The sequence below is a fragment of the Schistocerca serialis genome, chromosome 2 (assembly GCF_023864345.2).
Source record: "Schistocerca serialis cubense isolate TAMUIC-IGC-003099 chromosome 2, iqSchSeri2.2, whole genome shotgun sequence".
Classification (NCBI taxonomy): Eukaryota; Metazoa; Arthropoda; class Insecta; order Orthoptera; family Acrididae; genus Schistocerca; species Schistocerca serialis.
The window spans coordinates 128653848-128673811 of NC_064639.1; the positions used below are offsets into that span (position 1 = coordinate 128653848).

Here is a 19964-nt window from a genome sequence, read left to right on the forward strand (position 1 = left end):
GGGCCAACACCTGGCATCATGGTGTGGGGAGCGATCTCCTACACTGGCCGTACACCACTGGTGATCGTCGAGGGGACACTGAATAGTGCACGGTACATCCAAACCGTCATCGAACCCATCGTTCTACCATTCCTAGACCGGCAAGGGAACTTGCTGTTCCAACAGGACAATGCACGTCCGCATGTATCCCGTGCCACCCAACGTGCTCTAGAAGGTGTAAGTCAACTACCCTGGCCAGCAAGATCTCCGGATCTGTCCCCCATTGAGCATGTTTGGGACTGGATGAAGGGTCGTCTCACGCTGTCTGCACGTCCAGCACGAACGCTGGTCCAACTGAGGCGCCAGGTGGAAATGGCATGGCAAGCCGTTCCACAGGACTACATCCAGCATCTCTATGATCGTCTCCATGGGAGAATAGCAGCCTGCATTGCTGCGAAAGGTGGATATACACTGTACTAGTGCCGACATATTGCATGCTCTGTTGCCTGTGTCTATGTGCCTGTGGTTCTGTCAGTGTGATCATGTGATGTATCTGACCCCAGGAATGTGTCAATAAAGTTTCCCCTTCCTGGGACAATGGATTCACGGTGTTCTTATTTCAATTTCCAGGAGTGTATATTTTCCTACATTATTGATATTCCTACCTGGAGTTTCCATTGTTTAATACATGGTTCCTGAAGGCAGCAATCTTTTCAACAGTTGCAAGGGCAACAGGATGTGTGCTTGACAGATCTGGCTTTGTAACATAGCCAACATGGCTTTGTTATGTTATTGTAGTACTGTGGCTTGGCTGCAAGCTGTAGATGCCTTATATTTCCAAAGGTCATGCAGTTCTACTGTATGATTTAACAATGAAGGCATATTTACTGGAGCAGAAGTGGAATCTGACCATCATTTGTTAGTAATTAAGTGCAGGTTGAAGCTGAAGAAATTTGCACAAAGTTAGCAAAGTAAGAGATGGGATCAGTATAAGTTTTATTATGCCATTTCAGCTAGTGCTGCCATCAGATATCTGCCATTAAGATAAGAGGAAAGGTAATTATTTTTTTATCTTTTGTGCCTTGCTGTTGTATAGCAAACGACAGTTGCTCTGTATGTTCCTCTTATCTTAATTGCAGGTGTAATATGACGGCAGAAGCCAAATAATGTAGACTGGCACTAACAAGAAAAGCTTTTATCAGAAAGAGTATTGTCTTTACACCAAATATAATTTAAGTGGTATAGAGTATTTTTTTAAAAGGATTTGTCAGGAGTGTAGTGTTAAATATATTCCAATCTTTGTCCTCCCTACAACTTTTACCCTCTACAGTGCCCTCAAGTGCCATAGAGGTTATCCTTTGATGTCTTGATGCATATTCTTTCATCCTGTTGCTTCTCTTTGTCAGAGATTTCCACATGTTCATCTCTTCGCCAATTCTGCAGAGAACCCTCTTATTTCTTATCATATCAGTCTACTTAAAATTCAACGTTCTTCTACAGCACCACATTTTAAATGCTTCAGTTCTCTTTTTTCCAAATTTTTCCATAGACCAATAGTCACTTCCATCCAATGCTGTGATACAAATGTACATTCTCAGAAATTTCTCCCTGAAATCAAGATCACTGTTTGATGCCAGCAGACTTCTTTGGGGAGGAATGCTCTTTTTGCCTGTGCTAGTCTGCTTTTTGTGCCACCTTGCTTCATTCATCATGTGTTATTTTGCTTACGAGATAGCAGAATTTCTTCTCTTTGTCTGCTTCATGATCGTCAATTTTGATGTTCAACTTATCACTTATCTCATTTGTGCTAATCCTCATTGCTTTTATCTTTCATCAGTTTTCTTTCAATCTATAGCATATGTTCATTGGACTGTTCTTTTTATTCAACAGGTCATGCAATTCTTCTCCTCTTTTACTGACAATGGCAATGTCATCGGTGAATTGCTAGCCTTTACCCTCAAATTTTAATCTCTCGCCAGAACCTTTCTGTAGTTCCATCATTCCTTCTTTGATGTAGAGAGTGAATAGAATAGTAGGGGTAAAAGATTACATCCCTGTCATATATTTAGTTTTATGTTCCATGGATCTCTTCATGCTGTGGAATGACTGATTTTGCATTCATGTGTAAATATGGCTGCATGCTGACTTTCTTTTCTTTCCCTTTTTTATTTTTAAATCTGTGCACCTGGTATTCCATTCTTATTTGTCCATCTTTGTTCTTTTGTAGTTCATGTAAATATTTAACATATTCTGTATTTACATACAGCTTACACTTATTTTCCTAACAATTTTGAACATCTTGTGCAATTTTGCATCGTCAAATGCTTGTACTAGGCTGGCAGATCTTATAAATGTGTCTTGATTTTTCATCTGGTAGCATGTAAACATTTCTATCTTGCTCACTTGATACATGATTATAACTACTACCAGCATGAGGTACCATTTACAATATACCCACAAAGGCTTGTGTAGTGTGTACAAAGGCTTGTAGAACAAAGCAATGTGAACAGATATTGTGTATTATAAAATATAGAACTGGCAAGCTGCCTATCACTGTTAGCTTTATACCTTGCATTTAACACATTTATAGGGAAAGTCAGTTACCATTTCTTCTGGAGGATATTTTATTTCTTCTGGAAGATATTTTACCTTGATTCATTAATGGCATAAGGCAGCAGGACACATATTTCAACTAAGCAGACAACCCATTGCTATGTCAGACAGACCAAAACAGATCTCTTATGTTCACTGCAGTAGAAAATGATGATAGAGAAGATAATATATATGTAGGACCAGGAAAAATTCGTTTTATTTTATGGTCAAATTCAGTATTATTTTTTGCCAGATTTGGCGTCATTTTTTCGATTTTACTGAAATTTTTTGCCAATTTCACTGTTATTTTTTGCCAGTTTTGCTGCTGTTTTTTGCCAGTTTCAATGCTATGTTCTTGCCAAATTAATTTTTTTCTTATTTTACTGTTACTTTTTTGACAGTTTTGATGTTATTTTTTATTCCTAGTCCATTTTAATTTTTTACCAATTTCATTGTTATTTTTTGCAAATTATGGTGCTAGGTTTGAAGTTATATCATAGTTCATCCTGCAAGAAGTGAACTGTTAATTTAATGTTATATATGAAGCTCAACCTTGAGGAAAAAAGAATTCTAAATACACTTCAACATTCAATAACCATCAGTTACCACAATGTATATCTGTCATCCTCAGATCTCTTAACTTTTTTGTATAAGAAAATCACTGATTTCACATTGCTTTTCTTAAACCATCAATTTTGCATTATTGTTTTGCAAAGTTTTCCTGTCTGTATATATAGGGTATTCAAGAAGCCCCTGTACCCTCTTGACTGCAGAAATAAGTAATTGTTTTATTATTCTGAATATGATAAAAAGCATTGTTTTCAGTATTGTTTTGTTTCAGTATTGCATTGTTTCAGTTATTTATTCATGTCTTGAGTGATATGATGTTTTGTCAAGCTACTGCTAAAGTGAGTGGACACAGTTACACTGTTCAGGAGCAATTAGTGGCATGTGTATGGGTGCAAAAATGTCCACAGAAGCACAAACAATGACAATGAGTGTATTTAAGAATTGCTTTAGCTAGGCCTTCCCTCGTAAAGCAACCCTACTTGACTGGAAGAAACTTTCTTTTGTTTCAGGCAGTGGCAAAGAAACACGAAAAGATAGCTATACCATTGTTGCTCAAGCATCTCTTGGACACACTGCAGTTACATTGAATATCACCTAAATTGCTTTGGATTTACAATTTTACCCTCATAACCAGTTTGTTTCATGGACCCTGGAGAATGGGAAGAAGCCTTTAACTTGTTGAGAGTGCCAGTATCTTTGTAGTGTAGCTGAGTTGCTTTCCAGTGATAGTATGTTACCTTTCCTGATTGTTACCTAAACATAAACCTGAGAAAACACTGTTGTTTCCTACTAATGTGCAATTAACAATGTGTTACCAAACATGTCCTACCCAGCGCTATATTTCAGTGGCAGCTGTAACACAAATTGCTATCTGTTAAGCTTTAGAGAGTGGAGAAGCTTCTGTAGCTCACTTTACTAAATGAGCTGTTGATGTTCAACACTTGTTGGCTATACTGTTGTTACTATAATTTATTTAGTTTTGATAGATATTGTGACAGTAGGTCATTAACATCCAAAAATTCCCATCATTTGTATGGAAGGCACACCAAATTGTTTAGACATGCCAACAGGGCAGGGTGGGCAGCAATATGTGCTGTTGTGTACAGGAAGGTGTCGGAGAAAAGTGACAGTTCGTTGATACAAGGTGACCAAGACAAAATTTCCTGTTGATGTGATGAACAGCTCATAATGTAGAAAAATATAAGTTAATGTGGATGCATAGGAAAAACAAACCCGTGATGTTCAGATACAGAATTAGTAGTGTCCTATTTGACTCAGTTATGTCATTTAAATATCTGGGCATAACACTGCAAAGCAATATGAAATGGAACGAACATTTGAGGATTGTGGTAGGGAAGGTGGATGGTCGACTTGGTTTATTGGGGAATTTTAGGAAAGTGTGGTTCATCTGTAAAGGAGACTGCATGTAGGACTAGTGCAACCTATTCTTGAGTGCTACTCAAGTGTTTGGGATCCTCACCAGGTCAGATTGAAAGAAGACACCAAAGTAATTCAGAGGCGAGCTGCTAGATTTGTTACCGGTAGGGGTGGAAGAGTTATGGATACGCTTCAGGAGCTCAAGTGGGAATCCCTGGAAGGAAGAAAACATTCATTTTGAAGAACACTATTGAAAAAGATTAGAGATCTGGCATTTGAAGCTAACTGCGGAACAATTCTACTGCCACCAACATACTTTTCGAGTAGGGACCGTGAAGATAAGATACGAGAAATTAGGGCTCCTACAAAGGCATGTAGACAGTTGTTTTTCCCTCACTTATCTAAGAGTGAAATAGGAAAGGAAATGACTAGTTGTGGTACAGGGTACCCTCTGCCATGCACCATATGGTGGCTTGCGAAGCATGTATGCAGATGCAGATGTAGATGGAGATGCAGACAATTTTGTTTTATTAAAGTTGCTGAAATTGGCAGATTCCCCATTTGATGTGTACAGGCTGATATGAGTAATTACACTATATTCATGATGCTTATTTGTTTTTTACTGCATCACTCTGTGTTCTTTTATATGGTAGTGGTCACAGAGTTCTATCTGACCATTGTATTGTATCATCTTGTTTGATGTGAATGCCCTACATCAGTTTTGGAAACTTGAAAGGATAGAAATAAGATTTCCCTTTCTAATTTAAGAAATAACAGAAAGTAAATGTATATGATGCAAAGAACATGGTACTTTATTCACAGGAAGCTCTGTAGGAACAGCTCTAACATTCCCACTTTGTGGTCTGCTTATATCATGGTTTGGTTGGCCTTCTGTTTTCTACACAACTGGTGGAATTGGAATTCTGTGGTTCATCATTTGGTGGCTTGTTGTGTATGATTCCCCTGCCGAGCATCCTTATGTGTCTATGAAGGAGAAACAACTCATCCTGGATAGTTTGGGAACATCAGTGTCTGAGACAAAGGTAATACTGGTCACAATTTTTACAGTATGCGAATGCATTATACTGGATTTTATGTTATTTAACAGAAGTTCACAAAGTAGGCTTAAAAATTAATTGTAGTGAGGCAAAAATAGCTCTCTCTCCCTCCATCTCTCACTCTCCCCCTCCACCTCCCCTCCACATCCCCATTCAACTCCCCCTCCCCCTTCCCTCCCCCTCCCATTCCCCCTGTGCCTCCCCCCCCCCTGTTCTCTCTCACTCCCCTTCCCCCTTCCCCTCCCCCTCCCCTTGCCAATGAAAGATGATCTGCAGGGACATCATTATGCTTCTGAAGGCTTCTGATGAAGACGTTGAGAGAACTGTGAGGCTGTGTTTGCGGAAACAGTGTGTCGACTTCTTCCGTGATGGCTTTAGAAAACTTGTTCATTGTTGGCAGAAATGTATCCAACTGGCTGGTGATTATGTGGAAAAGTGAATATTGGTAATTAAAGTTCACATTCTAAGGATTACTTCTGCGTTTGATTTATTAAAATATTCCCATCCAAACCCAGTAAACGAAGGTGAAATCATTATTTTTCTTTCAACCCTCAAGTAATTTAAATTACTGCTGCATTTGCATGTAATTTTTAATTATGAATTCAACATATTATTCATTAATACCATTATGTCCAGGATTTTGGCCAGAGGTAAAATGGTGTAGGAAATGATTTATTTTAAAAATACATTCATAAATTCTATAAAGTTGTTACACAATGAGAATTGATGAATGAATTATTTGATATACTGTATGTGTTGTCTATTGTTAGTTAGAACATGCCTTTACTGTAAAAGAAGTATTGGTTCGAATAACTCAAGAAAACTATTAGACTGACTTATTCACATTATTTATTCACAGGCACCCACACCTTGGAAGGCAATTTTATTATCGGGTCCAATGTGGCTCAATATTTTCTCTCAGTGGGGTAGCACATGGAGCTTGTTCACACTTATGACACAGGCACCAACTTATTTCAAGTTCATTCATGGCTGGAACATACATATGGTAAGTGATATTTAAAATGTGTATGAATGTTCAATTGTTCTAAACTCTTAGTACTACCACAATATTTGGCCAATATCACCAGACTTGTAACCTTATAACTTTTTCTTTTGAAATGGAGCTAAAAGCAGCCAATGAACAAGAGGTGGGTTTGACTGACCAACACCTGTTGGCCCAAGTTACGAGTAACTTCTGACAGAAGGATGAAAATTGTATTTGATAGAATGGCTGGTAGTTGAATGACGTAATTCTTCATAAGCGACAATGTAAATCAAATAGATGATGTTCACCTTTGATTACACTGAACAACAAATTTGAAGTGAAAGTGTATAAATTCCATGGTTCATGGCCGATGCTGTTTCCTATCTGCTTTGCCCCTTTATTATAGTGCGTTTGTACATTGTGACTCCATATATTTTGCATTGTACTGGTAATGGCACCAGTTGCTAAGCTGTTTCTTAATTTTCCTGTTTTATGTTCAAGATATTTCATGCTTCGCATGCCTGTGTCTCTCATGCTAATTTATTGGTTACTGTAGTGAGGTTTCGCCCTCTTATTATAATATCTGAATGTAAATTTTCTTGCTCTGATTTGGTAGCTAGTTCTTAGGAAAATTGTTTAATGTACTGTACCTTAGGTAGTCATTTGTCCATTTGCAGGACTGTGTCATGTCAGATTTTGTTTACAATTTATGTTGCACTAAGTAATTTTGAGGCAGTTTGTCTCCAGCACTTGTGCATGCATGAGTGCATGCGCTTGGCCGCTGGCCGAGCCTCGCCGCGGAACTGCTTGCAACGCCTAGTTTCCTTGTTGCTTACGTGTGACCCTTATTCCTGGCCCGACGTAGCTCTGTCTATGTTTTCCTTACTGTTTTCAGTATTGATAGACATAATCTTATGATTATGTGTCTTTATTCTGTATTAGTTTTATTCTGTGACATGTCTAACATTTGCCCCACAAAATAATTTAATTTTTGTATCACGATTTTCCTTATTATAAAATCTTTAGATTGATGATGTATTTCAATGTTTAATATACACTCCTGGAAATGGAAAAAAGAACACATTGACACCGGTGTGTCAGACCCACCATACTTGCTCCGGACACTGCGAGAGGGCTGTACAAGCAATGATCACACGCACGGCACAGCGGACACACCAGGAACCGCGGTGTTGGCCGTCGAATGGCGCTAGCTGCGCAGCATTTGTGCACCGCCGCCGTCAGTGTCAGCCAGTTTGCCATGGCATACGGAGCTCCATCGCAGTCTTTAACACTGGTAGCATGCCGCGACAGTGTGGACGTGAACCGTATGTGCAGTTGACGGGCTTTGAGCGAGGGCGTATAGTGGGCATGCGGGAGGCCGGGTGGACGTACCGCCGAATTGCTCAACACATGGGGCATGAGGTCTCCACAGTACATCGATGTTGTCACCAGTGGTCGGCGGAAGGTGCACGTGCCCGTCGACCTGGGACCGGACCGCAGCGACGCACGGATGCACGCCAAGACCGTAGGATCCTACGCAGTGCCGTAGGGGACCGCACCGCCACTTCCCAGCAAATTAGGGACACTGTTGCTCCTGGGGTATCGGCGAGGACCATTCGCAACCATCTCCATGAAGCTGGGCTACGGTCCCGCACACCGTTAGGCCGTCTTCCGCTCACGCCCCAACATCGTGCAGCCCGCCTCCAGTGGTGTCGCGACAGGCGTGAATGGAGGGACGAATGGAGACGTGTCGTCTTCAGTGATGAGAGTCGCTTCTGCCTTGGTGCCAATGATGGTCGTATGCGCGTTTGGCGCCGTGCAGGTGAGCGCCACAATCAGGACTGCATACGACCGAGGCAGACAGGGCCAACACCCGGCATCATGGTGTGGGGAGCGATCTCCTACACTGGCCGTACACCACTGGTGATCGTCGAGGGGACACTGAATAGTGCACGGTACATCCAAACCGTCATCGAACCCATCGTTCTACCATTCCTAGACCGGCAAGGGATCTTGCTGTTCCAACAGGACAATGCACGTCCGCATGTATCCCGTGCCACCCAACGTGCTCTAGAAGGTGTAAGTCAACTACCCTGGCCAGCAAGATCTCCGGATCTGTCCCCCATTGAGCACGTTTGGGACTGGATGAAGCGTCGTCTCACGCTGTCTGCACGTCCAGCACGAACGCTGGTCCAACTGAGGCGCCAGGTGGAAATGGCATGGCAAGCCGTTCCACAGGACTACATCCAGCATCTCTACGATTGTCTCCATGGGAGAATAGCAGCCTGCATTGCTGCGAAAGGTGGATATACACTGTACTAGTGCCGACATATTGCATGCTCTGTTGCCTGTGTCTATGTGCCTGTGGTTCTGTCAGTGTGATCATGTGATGTATCTGACCCCAGGAATGTGTCAATAAAGTTTCCCCTTCCTGGGACAATGAATTCACGGTGTTCTTATTTCAATTTCCAGGAGTGTATGTCTGTATGGGTTAATTTATAGTTTCTGAAGAAGATACCATTATTGGCATCAAAACCTAGGCATAAAAAAAAAAACCTTGCATCTGAAGGCTGAATTTCTTATTGTCTGAACAATTCACGGTTGCTGAAGCACTGCATTATGTTTAAGATTTGCATTATAATATTTGATTTTAAACTTAACATAAAAATGCATGTATAATTATCTCACTGCAATAAAACAGTGTAAAATGAAAACTAGAGCTAATTTTGAATTGTCTTTGTGACATTCGCAATCAGCACATTAGAACTGATAGGAATTGGGCTATTTTAATTCGATTTAAATTTTCATTGTTGCACAGAGTCAGTTATAAGTAAAAGTTTTTTCTTAAAAATCAAAATACTGATGTTTACTTGAAAACTGGCCATTTTGTGTAGATCACTCTGTATTTATCCATCAGACAAGATACATTCGTAAAAATTCCTTCTTAGTCTGAAAAATGGTTGTTGCTTGGAGTTTCTTGTGCACTAACGAGCACACACTATGGTTTTATGTTCAAATCAAATGGCTCTGAGCACTATGGGACTCAACTGCTGAGGTTATTAGTCCCCTAGAACTTAGAACTAGTTCAACCTAACTAACCTAAGGACATCACAAACATCCATGCCCGAGGCAGGATTCGAACCTGCGACCGTAGCGGTCTTGCGATTCCAGACTGCAGCGCCTTTAACCGCACGGCCACTTCGGCCGGCATGGTTTTATGTAATTGCTTCTGTTGTCACAAAAAGTTGGCTGTTAATCCTTTTAATGCTCATGCCCACCCCACTGTAGTAATTTACACAGCCAGGTGGCACAGAAATGCCTTGTTCAGTTAAAATTATTTATCAAAAATTAATGGAATTTTCAGGAATTGTATCTACAGAACTTTATTACCTTTAAAACATAGATGAACACTTAAAATAAATTTTCCATGTTCTACACTTTGAAGCAATCTTCAAAACAAAGTACTACATTGCAGTCTCTTCTTACAAGTTTTCAGCAGTTCTGTTATGAGATACAGCCTAAATTTTATATGCACATCTTCCTTTGTCTTTTCAGTGGCACAATAAACAATAAATGCATAGTGCACTGAAATATTTAATAGCCTTCAAAATATTTTCACATATGTGTCTTTCTTGTGACTCCAGTTGAAACCTGTCATAATACAGGTACAAAAAGGAAAGAAAGAAACTACTCTGCAAATTTTTTATTTCTATGTGGACAGTTTGTAGTTTGAAATTTGCTTGAGTGACCTGTTTCCCATCAAAGTTCTTAAATGGTGCATCAGCACAGATATCCCCACACTTAGCTGACAAGGTAATTTTGTCCATTATCAACAGACAGCACAATACGGTCTTTACCTGCGAGACTACAGCAGGAAAGTACAACTCCTTTACAGTTGTGTGAATTTTTCTATGGGACAGTTGCAGAAAACTTAAATGTAACACTCCTTATTTAATAAATGACCTTGTGATAAGAATACATGCAGAACAGCATCATGATAATCAAAGAAATGAGTAAAAATGACCTCACATTGTCTTTGTATCTGAACGATTCAGTTCAGTGACTGTTATGAATATCAAATGAAATACACATATACCTAAAAACAAAGATGATGTGACTTACCAAACAAAAGCGCTGGCACGTCGATAGACACACAAACACAAACATACACACAAAATTCAAGCTTTCGCAACAAACTGTTGCCTCATCAGGAAAGAGGAAAGGAGAGGGAAAGACGAAAGGATGTGGGTTTTAAGGGAGAGGGTAAGGAGTCATTCCAATCTTCGCACAGTGTTACACCATCCAGGTTATCTGGATACTTCCCACTAACACCAACCTATCCGAACTCCGGAGATGGGAACATGCTCTTCAATATATCTTCTCTTCCCGTTACCCACCAGGCCTCAATCTCCGCTAATTTCAAGTTGCCGCAACTCATACCTCACCTGTCATTCAACAACATCTTTGCCTCTGCACTTCCACTTCGACTGACATCTCTGCCCAAACTCTTTGCCTTTACAAATGTCTGCTTGTGTCTGTGTATGTGCGGATGGATATGAGTGTGTGTGCGAGTGTATACCTGTCCTTTTTTCCCCCTAAGGTAAGTCTTTCCGCTCCCGGAATTGGAATGACTCCTTACCCTCTCCCTTAAAACACACATTCTTTCGTCTTTCCCTCTCCTTCCCTCTTTCCTGATGAGGCAACAGTTTGTTGCGAAAGCTTGAATTTTGTGTGTATGTTTGTGTTTGTGTGTCTATCGACGTGCCAGCACTTTCGTTTGGTAAGTCTTATCATCTTTGTTTTTAGGAATATTTTTCCCATGTGGAATGTTTCCCTCTATTAATTCATATCATTAAAATGAAATACACAGTTTTATATGTTATTGGTTACAGTTATTTATATATTAGATGTTTATAGAATTTATCACTGTTTCTAGTCATCCTTTGTCAAGAAGCTTCAATTCATGTCACTGAATCTCTATTGTGCTACCTGTCATGAGAAGTTCGAGCATCTGTTTTGTCACTAATGATAGGTACTGACAATAGCCCATTGCTGCTTCTACACTGTCATTTGCATTCCAAAATCAGTACACACTGAGGTGACAAAAGTTATGAGTTATCTCCCAATATCTTGTCGGACCTCCTTTTTCCCAGTGCAGTGCAGCAGCTTGACATGGGATGGGTTCAACAAGTGACTGGAAGTCCACTGCAGAAATACTGAGCCATGCTGCATCTGTAGCCATCCACAATTCTGAAAGTGTTGGTGGTGCAGGATTTTGTGCATGAATTGACCTCTCAATTATGTCCCATAAATGTTCGATGGTATTCACGTTGGGTGACCTAGTAGGCCAAATTTTCTTTACTCAAATTGTCCAGAAAGTTCTTCAAACAATTTGCCATGAACAATTGTGGCTTGGTGACATGGTGCATTGTCATCCATTGTTGTCTGGCTGCAAACAGTCTCCAAGTAGATGATCATAACTATTTCCAGTCAGTGATCAGTTTAGTTAGACCAGAGGACACAGTCCATCCCACGTAAACACAGTCTCCACCATTATGGAGCCACCACTAGCTTGCACTGAGCCATGTTTACAACTTGGGTCCACGGCTTCATGGGGTCTGCACCACACACGAAACCTACCATTACCTCTTACCAACTGAAACTGGGACTCACCAGACCAAGCCCTGGTTTTTCAGTCATCTAGGACCCAACTGACATGGTCATGAGCCCAGGACAGGCACTGCAAGCGAAGTCATGCTGTTAGTAAAGACACTCACAATGGTTGTCTGCTGCCATAGACCATTAATACCAGATATTGTCCTACTGTCCTAATGGATATGTTCGTTGTACATCCCACATTGATGTCTTTGGTTATTTCACATTGTGTTTCTTGTCTGTTAGCACTAACAACTCTACACAAATCCTATTGTTCTTGGATGTTAAGTGAAGGCTGATGGTCATTGCATTGTCTGTGGTGAGAAGTAAGCCCTGAAATTTGGTATTCTCAGAACACTCTTGACAGTATGAATCTCAAAACACTGAATACCGTAACGATTTCCGAAATGGAGTGTCCCATGTGTTTAGCTCCAACTGTGTGGCCATGATCACGTCGGCAACCTTTTCACATGAATCATGTGAGTACAAATTACTGTTCTGCCAATGCACTTCTGTTTTACACCTTGTGTACACAATACCAGTGCCACCTGTATATGTGCATATTGCTGTCCCGTGACTTTTGTCACCTCAGTGTGTTTTGCTACTTTTATTCTTTTCCCAAAATATTCTTAAATACTGATTTACATCAACAATAGATATCCTACATATTCTTCTTCTTCTGCAGTCTTCTTTGTTTGGCACTATAGTTATTAAGCCCAGTTTCTTTAATTTAGCCCTATATTTTCATTTGTGGTCTAGATGTTAAAATGGGAAACCTTCTGTGTACTTCTGTTGGGAATAATTGTATCATTCCTAAACCCTTGACTGCAATTTAGTATCCTTTTGTGAAAAGTTTGCTCTAAAATTATCACAAATTTCATGCCCTTAGTTCTGCTACAACACAGAATTTGATAACATTTTCATCATTTTCTCATTTCCAAACCTAAAAAAGAATATTGCTAAGTACTGTACTAAAAAATGAGTTCTACAGACAAATAATTGAGACAAATTATGCATCCAGGATAAGAAAAATGAATATTTATGTACATACATTACTGAAAATATGAAAAGAAATCAATAATAAATTATTGATAAAGAATACTTTTTTCTTGTATTTTAATATTAATTTTTGTACAGCAATAATTGCCAAGAAACTGTACAACACTTTTCCTAAGCATTCAATTTTCCTATTTTTTAAACTTCATACTCTTTATGCAAAGCTTTGTGGTTATCACCCCTCACCATCTAAGCTCCTTTGTACAAAATAGTACTTCCATGGAACAAATTCTGTAATTAAACATTTCTGTGCAATTATAAATGCATTATCAGACAGTGAAGTAGGCACTTAATAATTTGCATACGTTTAGGTGAGAATATTCACTCTGACAAAAATCTTATAACTGACATTGTTTAAATGTTAGAAATAAATACTATAAAATAAAAAGATATGCATTTAAGGATTCCATAACATTCTGGAATCATTGCTTTCGCAGTCTACTATATAGGGTGTTTTAGGAGTAACAGTAAATACTTTAGGAGATAGTAGTGTAGAATAGTTTGAATAAAACATTCCATACAATGTATGTCCAATTTTATTGGCTACACAGATACAGCTGGTTACAAAGGTGAGTTTTCATTTCATATGCTGGTACTCCCATTGCTACTTTTTATTAAAAAAAAAATATCAAATGTCATTCTTTTTTTGAAGTTACAAAGCTGTGTGTGAGTTTACATAGTTGAATTTTTTTACTGTGGTTGTAATTGTGGTTTGCTGACCAATTCTGCTGTATTGTTGAATCATGCCATAGACATTTCCAAATTCTGAGTATGCTAATAAAGTATTTCTGTATGGGTTTTGTAATGGAGACGCTGCTTTTGCTTGTAGAGAACATGGTAGATGATTTCCTCATCACGGTATGTCAGATTCAGTAGTATTTACTCATGTTTTCACTAAATTGTGTGTGGCTGGTGTAGCTTCCAGCAGCCATATCTCATCTGGACATGCAAATGAGCTGTGTGTGGATGAAGAAGACATTATTCAGCTGGTAGAATGTAGTCCTTAAACAAGCACACACAGAATTTCTACATGTATCGGTGTTCCACATACAAGAATATGGTGGATATTATAGCTAAACAACTTCTGTCTTTATCATTTACAGTGGACTGAACACCTTTAACAAGGAGATGAAAGTAGCTGGTTTGAATTCAATTGTTGGTCAATTGCAAATTGCCAAGTAATCTCATTAATATTGTTTAGTGATGAAGCCAGTTTCAATTATAGCAGTACGACTAACACTCGAAACTCCCATCGGTGGCCCAACAAAAATGCATATGCCTTTGATAGACATACATTTTCAAGCTCACTTCTCTGTAAATGTATGTTGAGGCACAATAAGCAATCAGTTGAATGTATCTATTTTATTGTCGCATCTTTTCACAGAGCCCTCTTTTTTAGACTTTCTTGAAAATGAGCTTCCAGTGTTGTTGGGAGAGGTTCTTATGGCTACAAGGGTGGGTATGTTCTTCCAACTTGATGCGGCACCTCCACATTTTAACTGTGAGTTGACACATCATCTTCACACAACATTCCCTAGTATATGGATTGACAAAAATGGTCAGATTTCTTGGCCATCAAGGTCCTCGGACTTTACCACTTTAGATATTTGCCTGTGGGAATGGTTGAATGGGAAGTCTACAAAGAAAACAAAACACATGAAATGAATTAATTGTTTGGATTATGAATAGTGCATCTCTCATAAGAAAATGCCAAGACAACCTCAGAAGAGCATTGTCAAGAGGATTTGAAAGTGCATTGAAGTTAGAGCTGGAATTAATATAAATAAACTTTGAGTTTAGATCACTTGCCTTTGTGTAAAACCTTCTGTGAGTATTTGTTTTAGTTACACGCTAACAGCTGTATTTCTGTAACTAATGAAAATTTGACGTATGTTATATGGAATACTTCATTCAAATCAGTCTATACCACTGCCTCCTAAAATATTCACTCTTCCTCCTGAACCACCCTGCATAGTTATGTCAAATCCTTCCTTGTCTTTCCAAAGCACATAATAAATTCCACACTTTACTTTAAAAGCCTTTAGCAAAATCATTTTATTTGCAATTGGGTAATCTAATGGCTGGATTAACATGTCAGTTAATGGCAACTCCTGAAAATGTAAACTGTGACAAAATAATACAGTTGGTCCTTTCCATTACATTTCAGACTGGGCTTCTGTCTGGGATTCCACATGTCTGCCGCATTATTGTGGCATTAGTGTTGTCTCACATAAGTGACAAAATGTTGCGAAAAGGTATCATGTCAAAAACAGGAATTCGAAAACTTGGATCGGCTGTGTGTAAGTATCAAGTATTTCATTTATTAGTGTAGGAAAAGATAGATTGCTACTTACCATAAAGAGGTCATGTTAAGTTGCGGTGAGGCACATCTAAAAGACACTTACGCATTAGCTTTCGGCCACAGCCTTTGTCATAATAAGAAAAAAAAAAGAAACACACACACATTCATTCACACAAGCAAACACACCTCATGCACACATGACTGCAGTGGCAGCTCAGACCAGAATAAAAAAAAGAAACACATGCATTCATTTACCCAAGCAAGGATGTGTGCATGAAAAGTGCTCTCTTGTGTGAATGAATGTGTGTGTTTTTATTTTTATGACAAGGACTATGGCCAAAAGCTAACATGTGTTTTTTTAATTATGCCTGTCTGCAACTTACAATGTTTCAGTAAACAGGAGAATGGGGAAACAAAATTTCTTTGATTAAAGTTTGAATTTGTATTTAAGATATGGGAGGGCAGAAACATTATAAGTAGTAGTTCTTCTATGTAAGTTCAAAGTTCCTAATTTGGCTTCAGTTAGACAGAGAACTGCTAAAATTTAAAATTATTCCTCAACTGATTATTTTCATTGAAAGTTAGAATAAAAACTCTGTATAATTTTTATCCAGCTATTCCTGCCCAAATATATCATTAGCAGTACGTCAATTATAGACTACGTGCTGGAAATTTTGACTGTCACATTGCCTGAATATTAACTTAGAAAACATCAAATTCTTATCTGCTGCATAAAAAGTAAATTTACCTTTAGAATAACATTTACACTTTAGGTCGATCTTTGGCTGTTGGTGTCTGATGGAATTTTCTAGTCAGTGTGATCTACCAAATTCTGTTAACATTTGTCAATAGGATACAGTGTCAAACTGTTTGAAATAAAACATGTTATTATCTGAATTAATTATTATTCAACTAATGACATACTAGTGGATGAAAGCAGATGCTTCCATGCTTGTTTCAAGATACCAAAGGGAAGAGAATGTTAGTCGGTTGTAGCTTTTTATTGCCCATCAAAGACATTATAGAGTTCACAGATACTAGATCAGTCACATTATACACTATATATACACTGAAGTGTCAAAGAAACTGGTATAGGCATACGTTTTAAAATACAGAGATATGTAAACAATCAGAACACAGCACTGCTGTCAGCAATGCCTATATAAGACAACATGTGTCTGGCACATTTGTTAGAATGGTTACTGCTGCCACAATGGCAGGTTATCAAGATTTAAGTGAGTTTGAATGAGACGTTATAGTCAGCGCACGGGTGATAGGACTCAGCATCTCTGAGGTAGCGATAAAGTGGAGATTTTCCTGTATGATCATTTCATGAGTGTACCATGAATATCAGGAATCCGCATCAAATCTCCAACATCACTGTGACCAATAAAAGATCCTGCAAGAACAGGACCAACAACAACTGAAGAGAGTTGTTCAGTGTGACAGAAGTGCAACCTTTTCACAAATTGCTGCAGATTTTAATGTTGGGCCATCAACAAGTGTCAGCAAGTGAACCATTCAACAAAACATCATTGATGTGGGATTTTGGAGCCAAATGCCCACTTGTATACCCTTGCTGACAACATGACACAAAACCTTATGCCTTGCCTGGGCCTGTCAACAATGACATTGAACTGTTGAAGATTGGAACGCTGGACAGATGAGTCTCATTTCAAATTGTATTGAGTGGATGAATGTGTATAAGCATGGAGACAATCTTACGAGTCCATGGATCCTGCATATCAGCAGGGCACTGTCACAAGTTGGTAGAGGCTCTGTAATTGTGTGGGGTGTGTGCAGTTGGAGTGATATGGGACCCCGGATACATCTAGATACGACTCTGATAGGTGATATGTACATAAGCATCCTGTCTGATCACCAGCATCCATTCATGTCCATTGTGCATTCTGACAGTTGGGTAGTTCCAGCAGGACAATACTACACCTCACACATCCAAAATTGCTACAGAGTGCTACAGGAAAGCTCTTCTGAGTTTAAACACTTCCGCTATCCACCAAACTCCCCAGACATGTACATTATTGAGCATATCTTGGATGCCTCGCAACATGCTGTTCAGAAGAGATCTCCACCCGCTTGTACTCTTACAGATTTATGGACAGCCCTGCAGGATTCATGGTTTCAATTTCCTACAGCACTACTTCAGACATTACTCGAGTCCATGCCACATTGTGTTGTGGCACTTCTGTGTGCTCGCAACGACCCTACAAGATATTAGGCAGGTGTACCAGTTTCTTTGGCTCTTCAGTGTATTTTTCGATATGCAATCATATTATTGTCTCTCCTTTGATTTTCATATAATTACAATTCATCTTTGGAAACAATGATAAAACTACTAATTATCACTGTCCAGTGCAGCATTCATAAGCCATGATTTTGTAAGAAATTTCTAAGTCCATTTGGAAGGTTACAAATGTAATAAGTAATCTTTATGGTAAGTAGAAATCTATCTTTTTGGTATATTGTTGATATTCCAACCTGGAGTTTCCATTTATTAGTTTGCCTATAAACAACAGAAATGAATATTTCTAACTCCAAGGAGCACCACTCATTTAATTTTATGTTTTCAAAATGAGTCTGTATCATAAGCTGACGTCCATATTTGCCAGTCAAAATTATTTTATCCTTCTAAAAAATTTTAAGGGCCAAAAAACTGTGATTTATTCATCTCATAACCTATCTTTGCTAATCGTTTCAGTAAGATGCAAGGGGAGACAAAAAATGTTCGCTAAAATTCATTTAAATAGTGAGATAAATCAGTATTTTAAAATTAAAACAATTTTGAGGAGAATGGACAACTTCGTTAACACTGCAAGGCTAACAGTAAGCAGCACTGCACTTAATTTAAAAGTTCACCTATCACAAACACCTTCACTCAAGAATTCACTTGTACTGATGAATAGTAACACACATATTCATTCTTGAATAGTTTTAACTGCAGGAAGTTGGGCCTTATGGTCTAGTAGTGAAGCACATACCTGAAAACAGAAAGGTTGTGGGTCAAATCCAGTCAAGCAACAGAATTTTCAGAATGCCTTCAAACCTAACATTCCTCTCTCAGTGAGGCAGAGATTCGCCAGAAATGACATTGATGAAGTGGCGTCTGATTGAAAGAGTTACACCAGACCATTGAACTGCATGACATTAATGCTATTATTAACTGCAGGAATGAGAATTTCTGTTATTAGCTATCTGTACAATATAGAATTTTGGGTCTCTGCTAGTGTCAGCACATAGTTCCAATGTTGAAAATACATCTAAGTGTTTAAATGCTCTCATAATCTGCATTTGACCCCAAACATAATCAGGTATCTAGGACAGAATGACCCCTCCATGCCAACCAGTATGGATTCTGAAAACACTGATCGTGTGAAATCCAACTCGCACTTTTCTCACTTGACATACTGAAAGCTTTGGATCAAGGCAGTCAGGTAGATGCAGTATTTCTTGATTTTCAAAAGGCATTTGACTCAGTACCACTCCTATGCTTATTGTAAAAATTACAATCATATGGGTTATCAAGTGAAATTTTTGACTGGATTGAGGACTTTTTTGCTAAGGAGGAAATAGCATGTTATCTTGGATGGAGAATCACCATCAGATGTAGAATCAATTTCAGGTGTGCCCACAGAGAAGTGTGTTGGGACTCTTGCTGTTCATGTTGTATATTAATGACCTTGCAGACAATATTAATAGTAAAATCAGGCTTTTTCCTGGTGATGCAGCTATCTATAATGAACAAGTGTCTGAAAGAAGCTGCTTGAATATTGTCAGATCTTGATAAGATTTCAAAGTGGTGCAAAGATTGGCATATTACTTTAAATGTTCAAAAATGTAGAATTGTACACTTTGCAAAACAGAAAAACTTAGCATCATATGACTATAATATCAATGAGTCACATCTGGAATTGATTTCATACAAATACCTGGGTGTAACACTCTGTAGGGATAAAATGGAATTATCACATAGTTTCAGTCGTGGGTAAAGCAGGTGGTAGACTTTGGTTTATTGGTGGAATATTGGGGAAGTGCAATCAATTTACAAAGGAGATTGCTTACAAATTACTCGTGTGCCCAGTTCTAGAATATTACTGAAGTGTGTGAGACTCGTACCAAAGAGGACTAACAGGGGACTTTAGGGCAGGATGAATGGTCACAGGTTTGTCTGATCTGTGGAAGAATGTCAGTCTCAGTTACATCAGAAAAGTATTGAAAGAAAGATGATGAAATATGTTTACTTCGTCAGAATGGTGAGCTGTAATTTAAGAACTTGAAAAAGATTCTTGTATATTGCTTGTCTGAATGCCATTTAACTGCAGGGGGTTGGAAAGGTGAATTCTTGTTTGGATTCCTCTCTGGAAAATTCTTT

General features: G+C 38.8%; 1 protein-coding gene across 3 annotated transcripts in view; it reads left to right on the forward strand.

The window, feature by feature from the left end:
* LOC126456818 (sialin-like) overlaps positions 1–19964 on the forward strand; it is a 198290-nt gene that overhangs the window by 169051 nt on the left and 9275 nt on the right. For all 3 annotated transcript variants that reach the window (XM_050092614.1, XM_050092613.1, XM_050092615.1), the window contains exons 5-7: positions 5341–5561; positions 6436–6582; positions 15440–15572. In XM_050092614.1, the coding sequence (XP_049948571.1) occupies positions 5341–5561; positions 6436–6582; positions 15440–15572 (501 nt within the window). The remainder of the gene's footprint in view (positions 1–5340; positions 5562–6435; positions 6583–15439; positions 15573–19964) is intronic.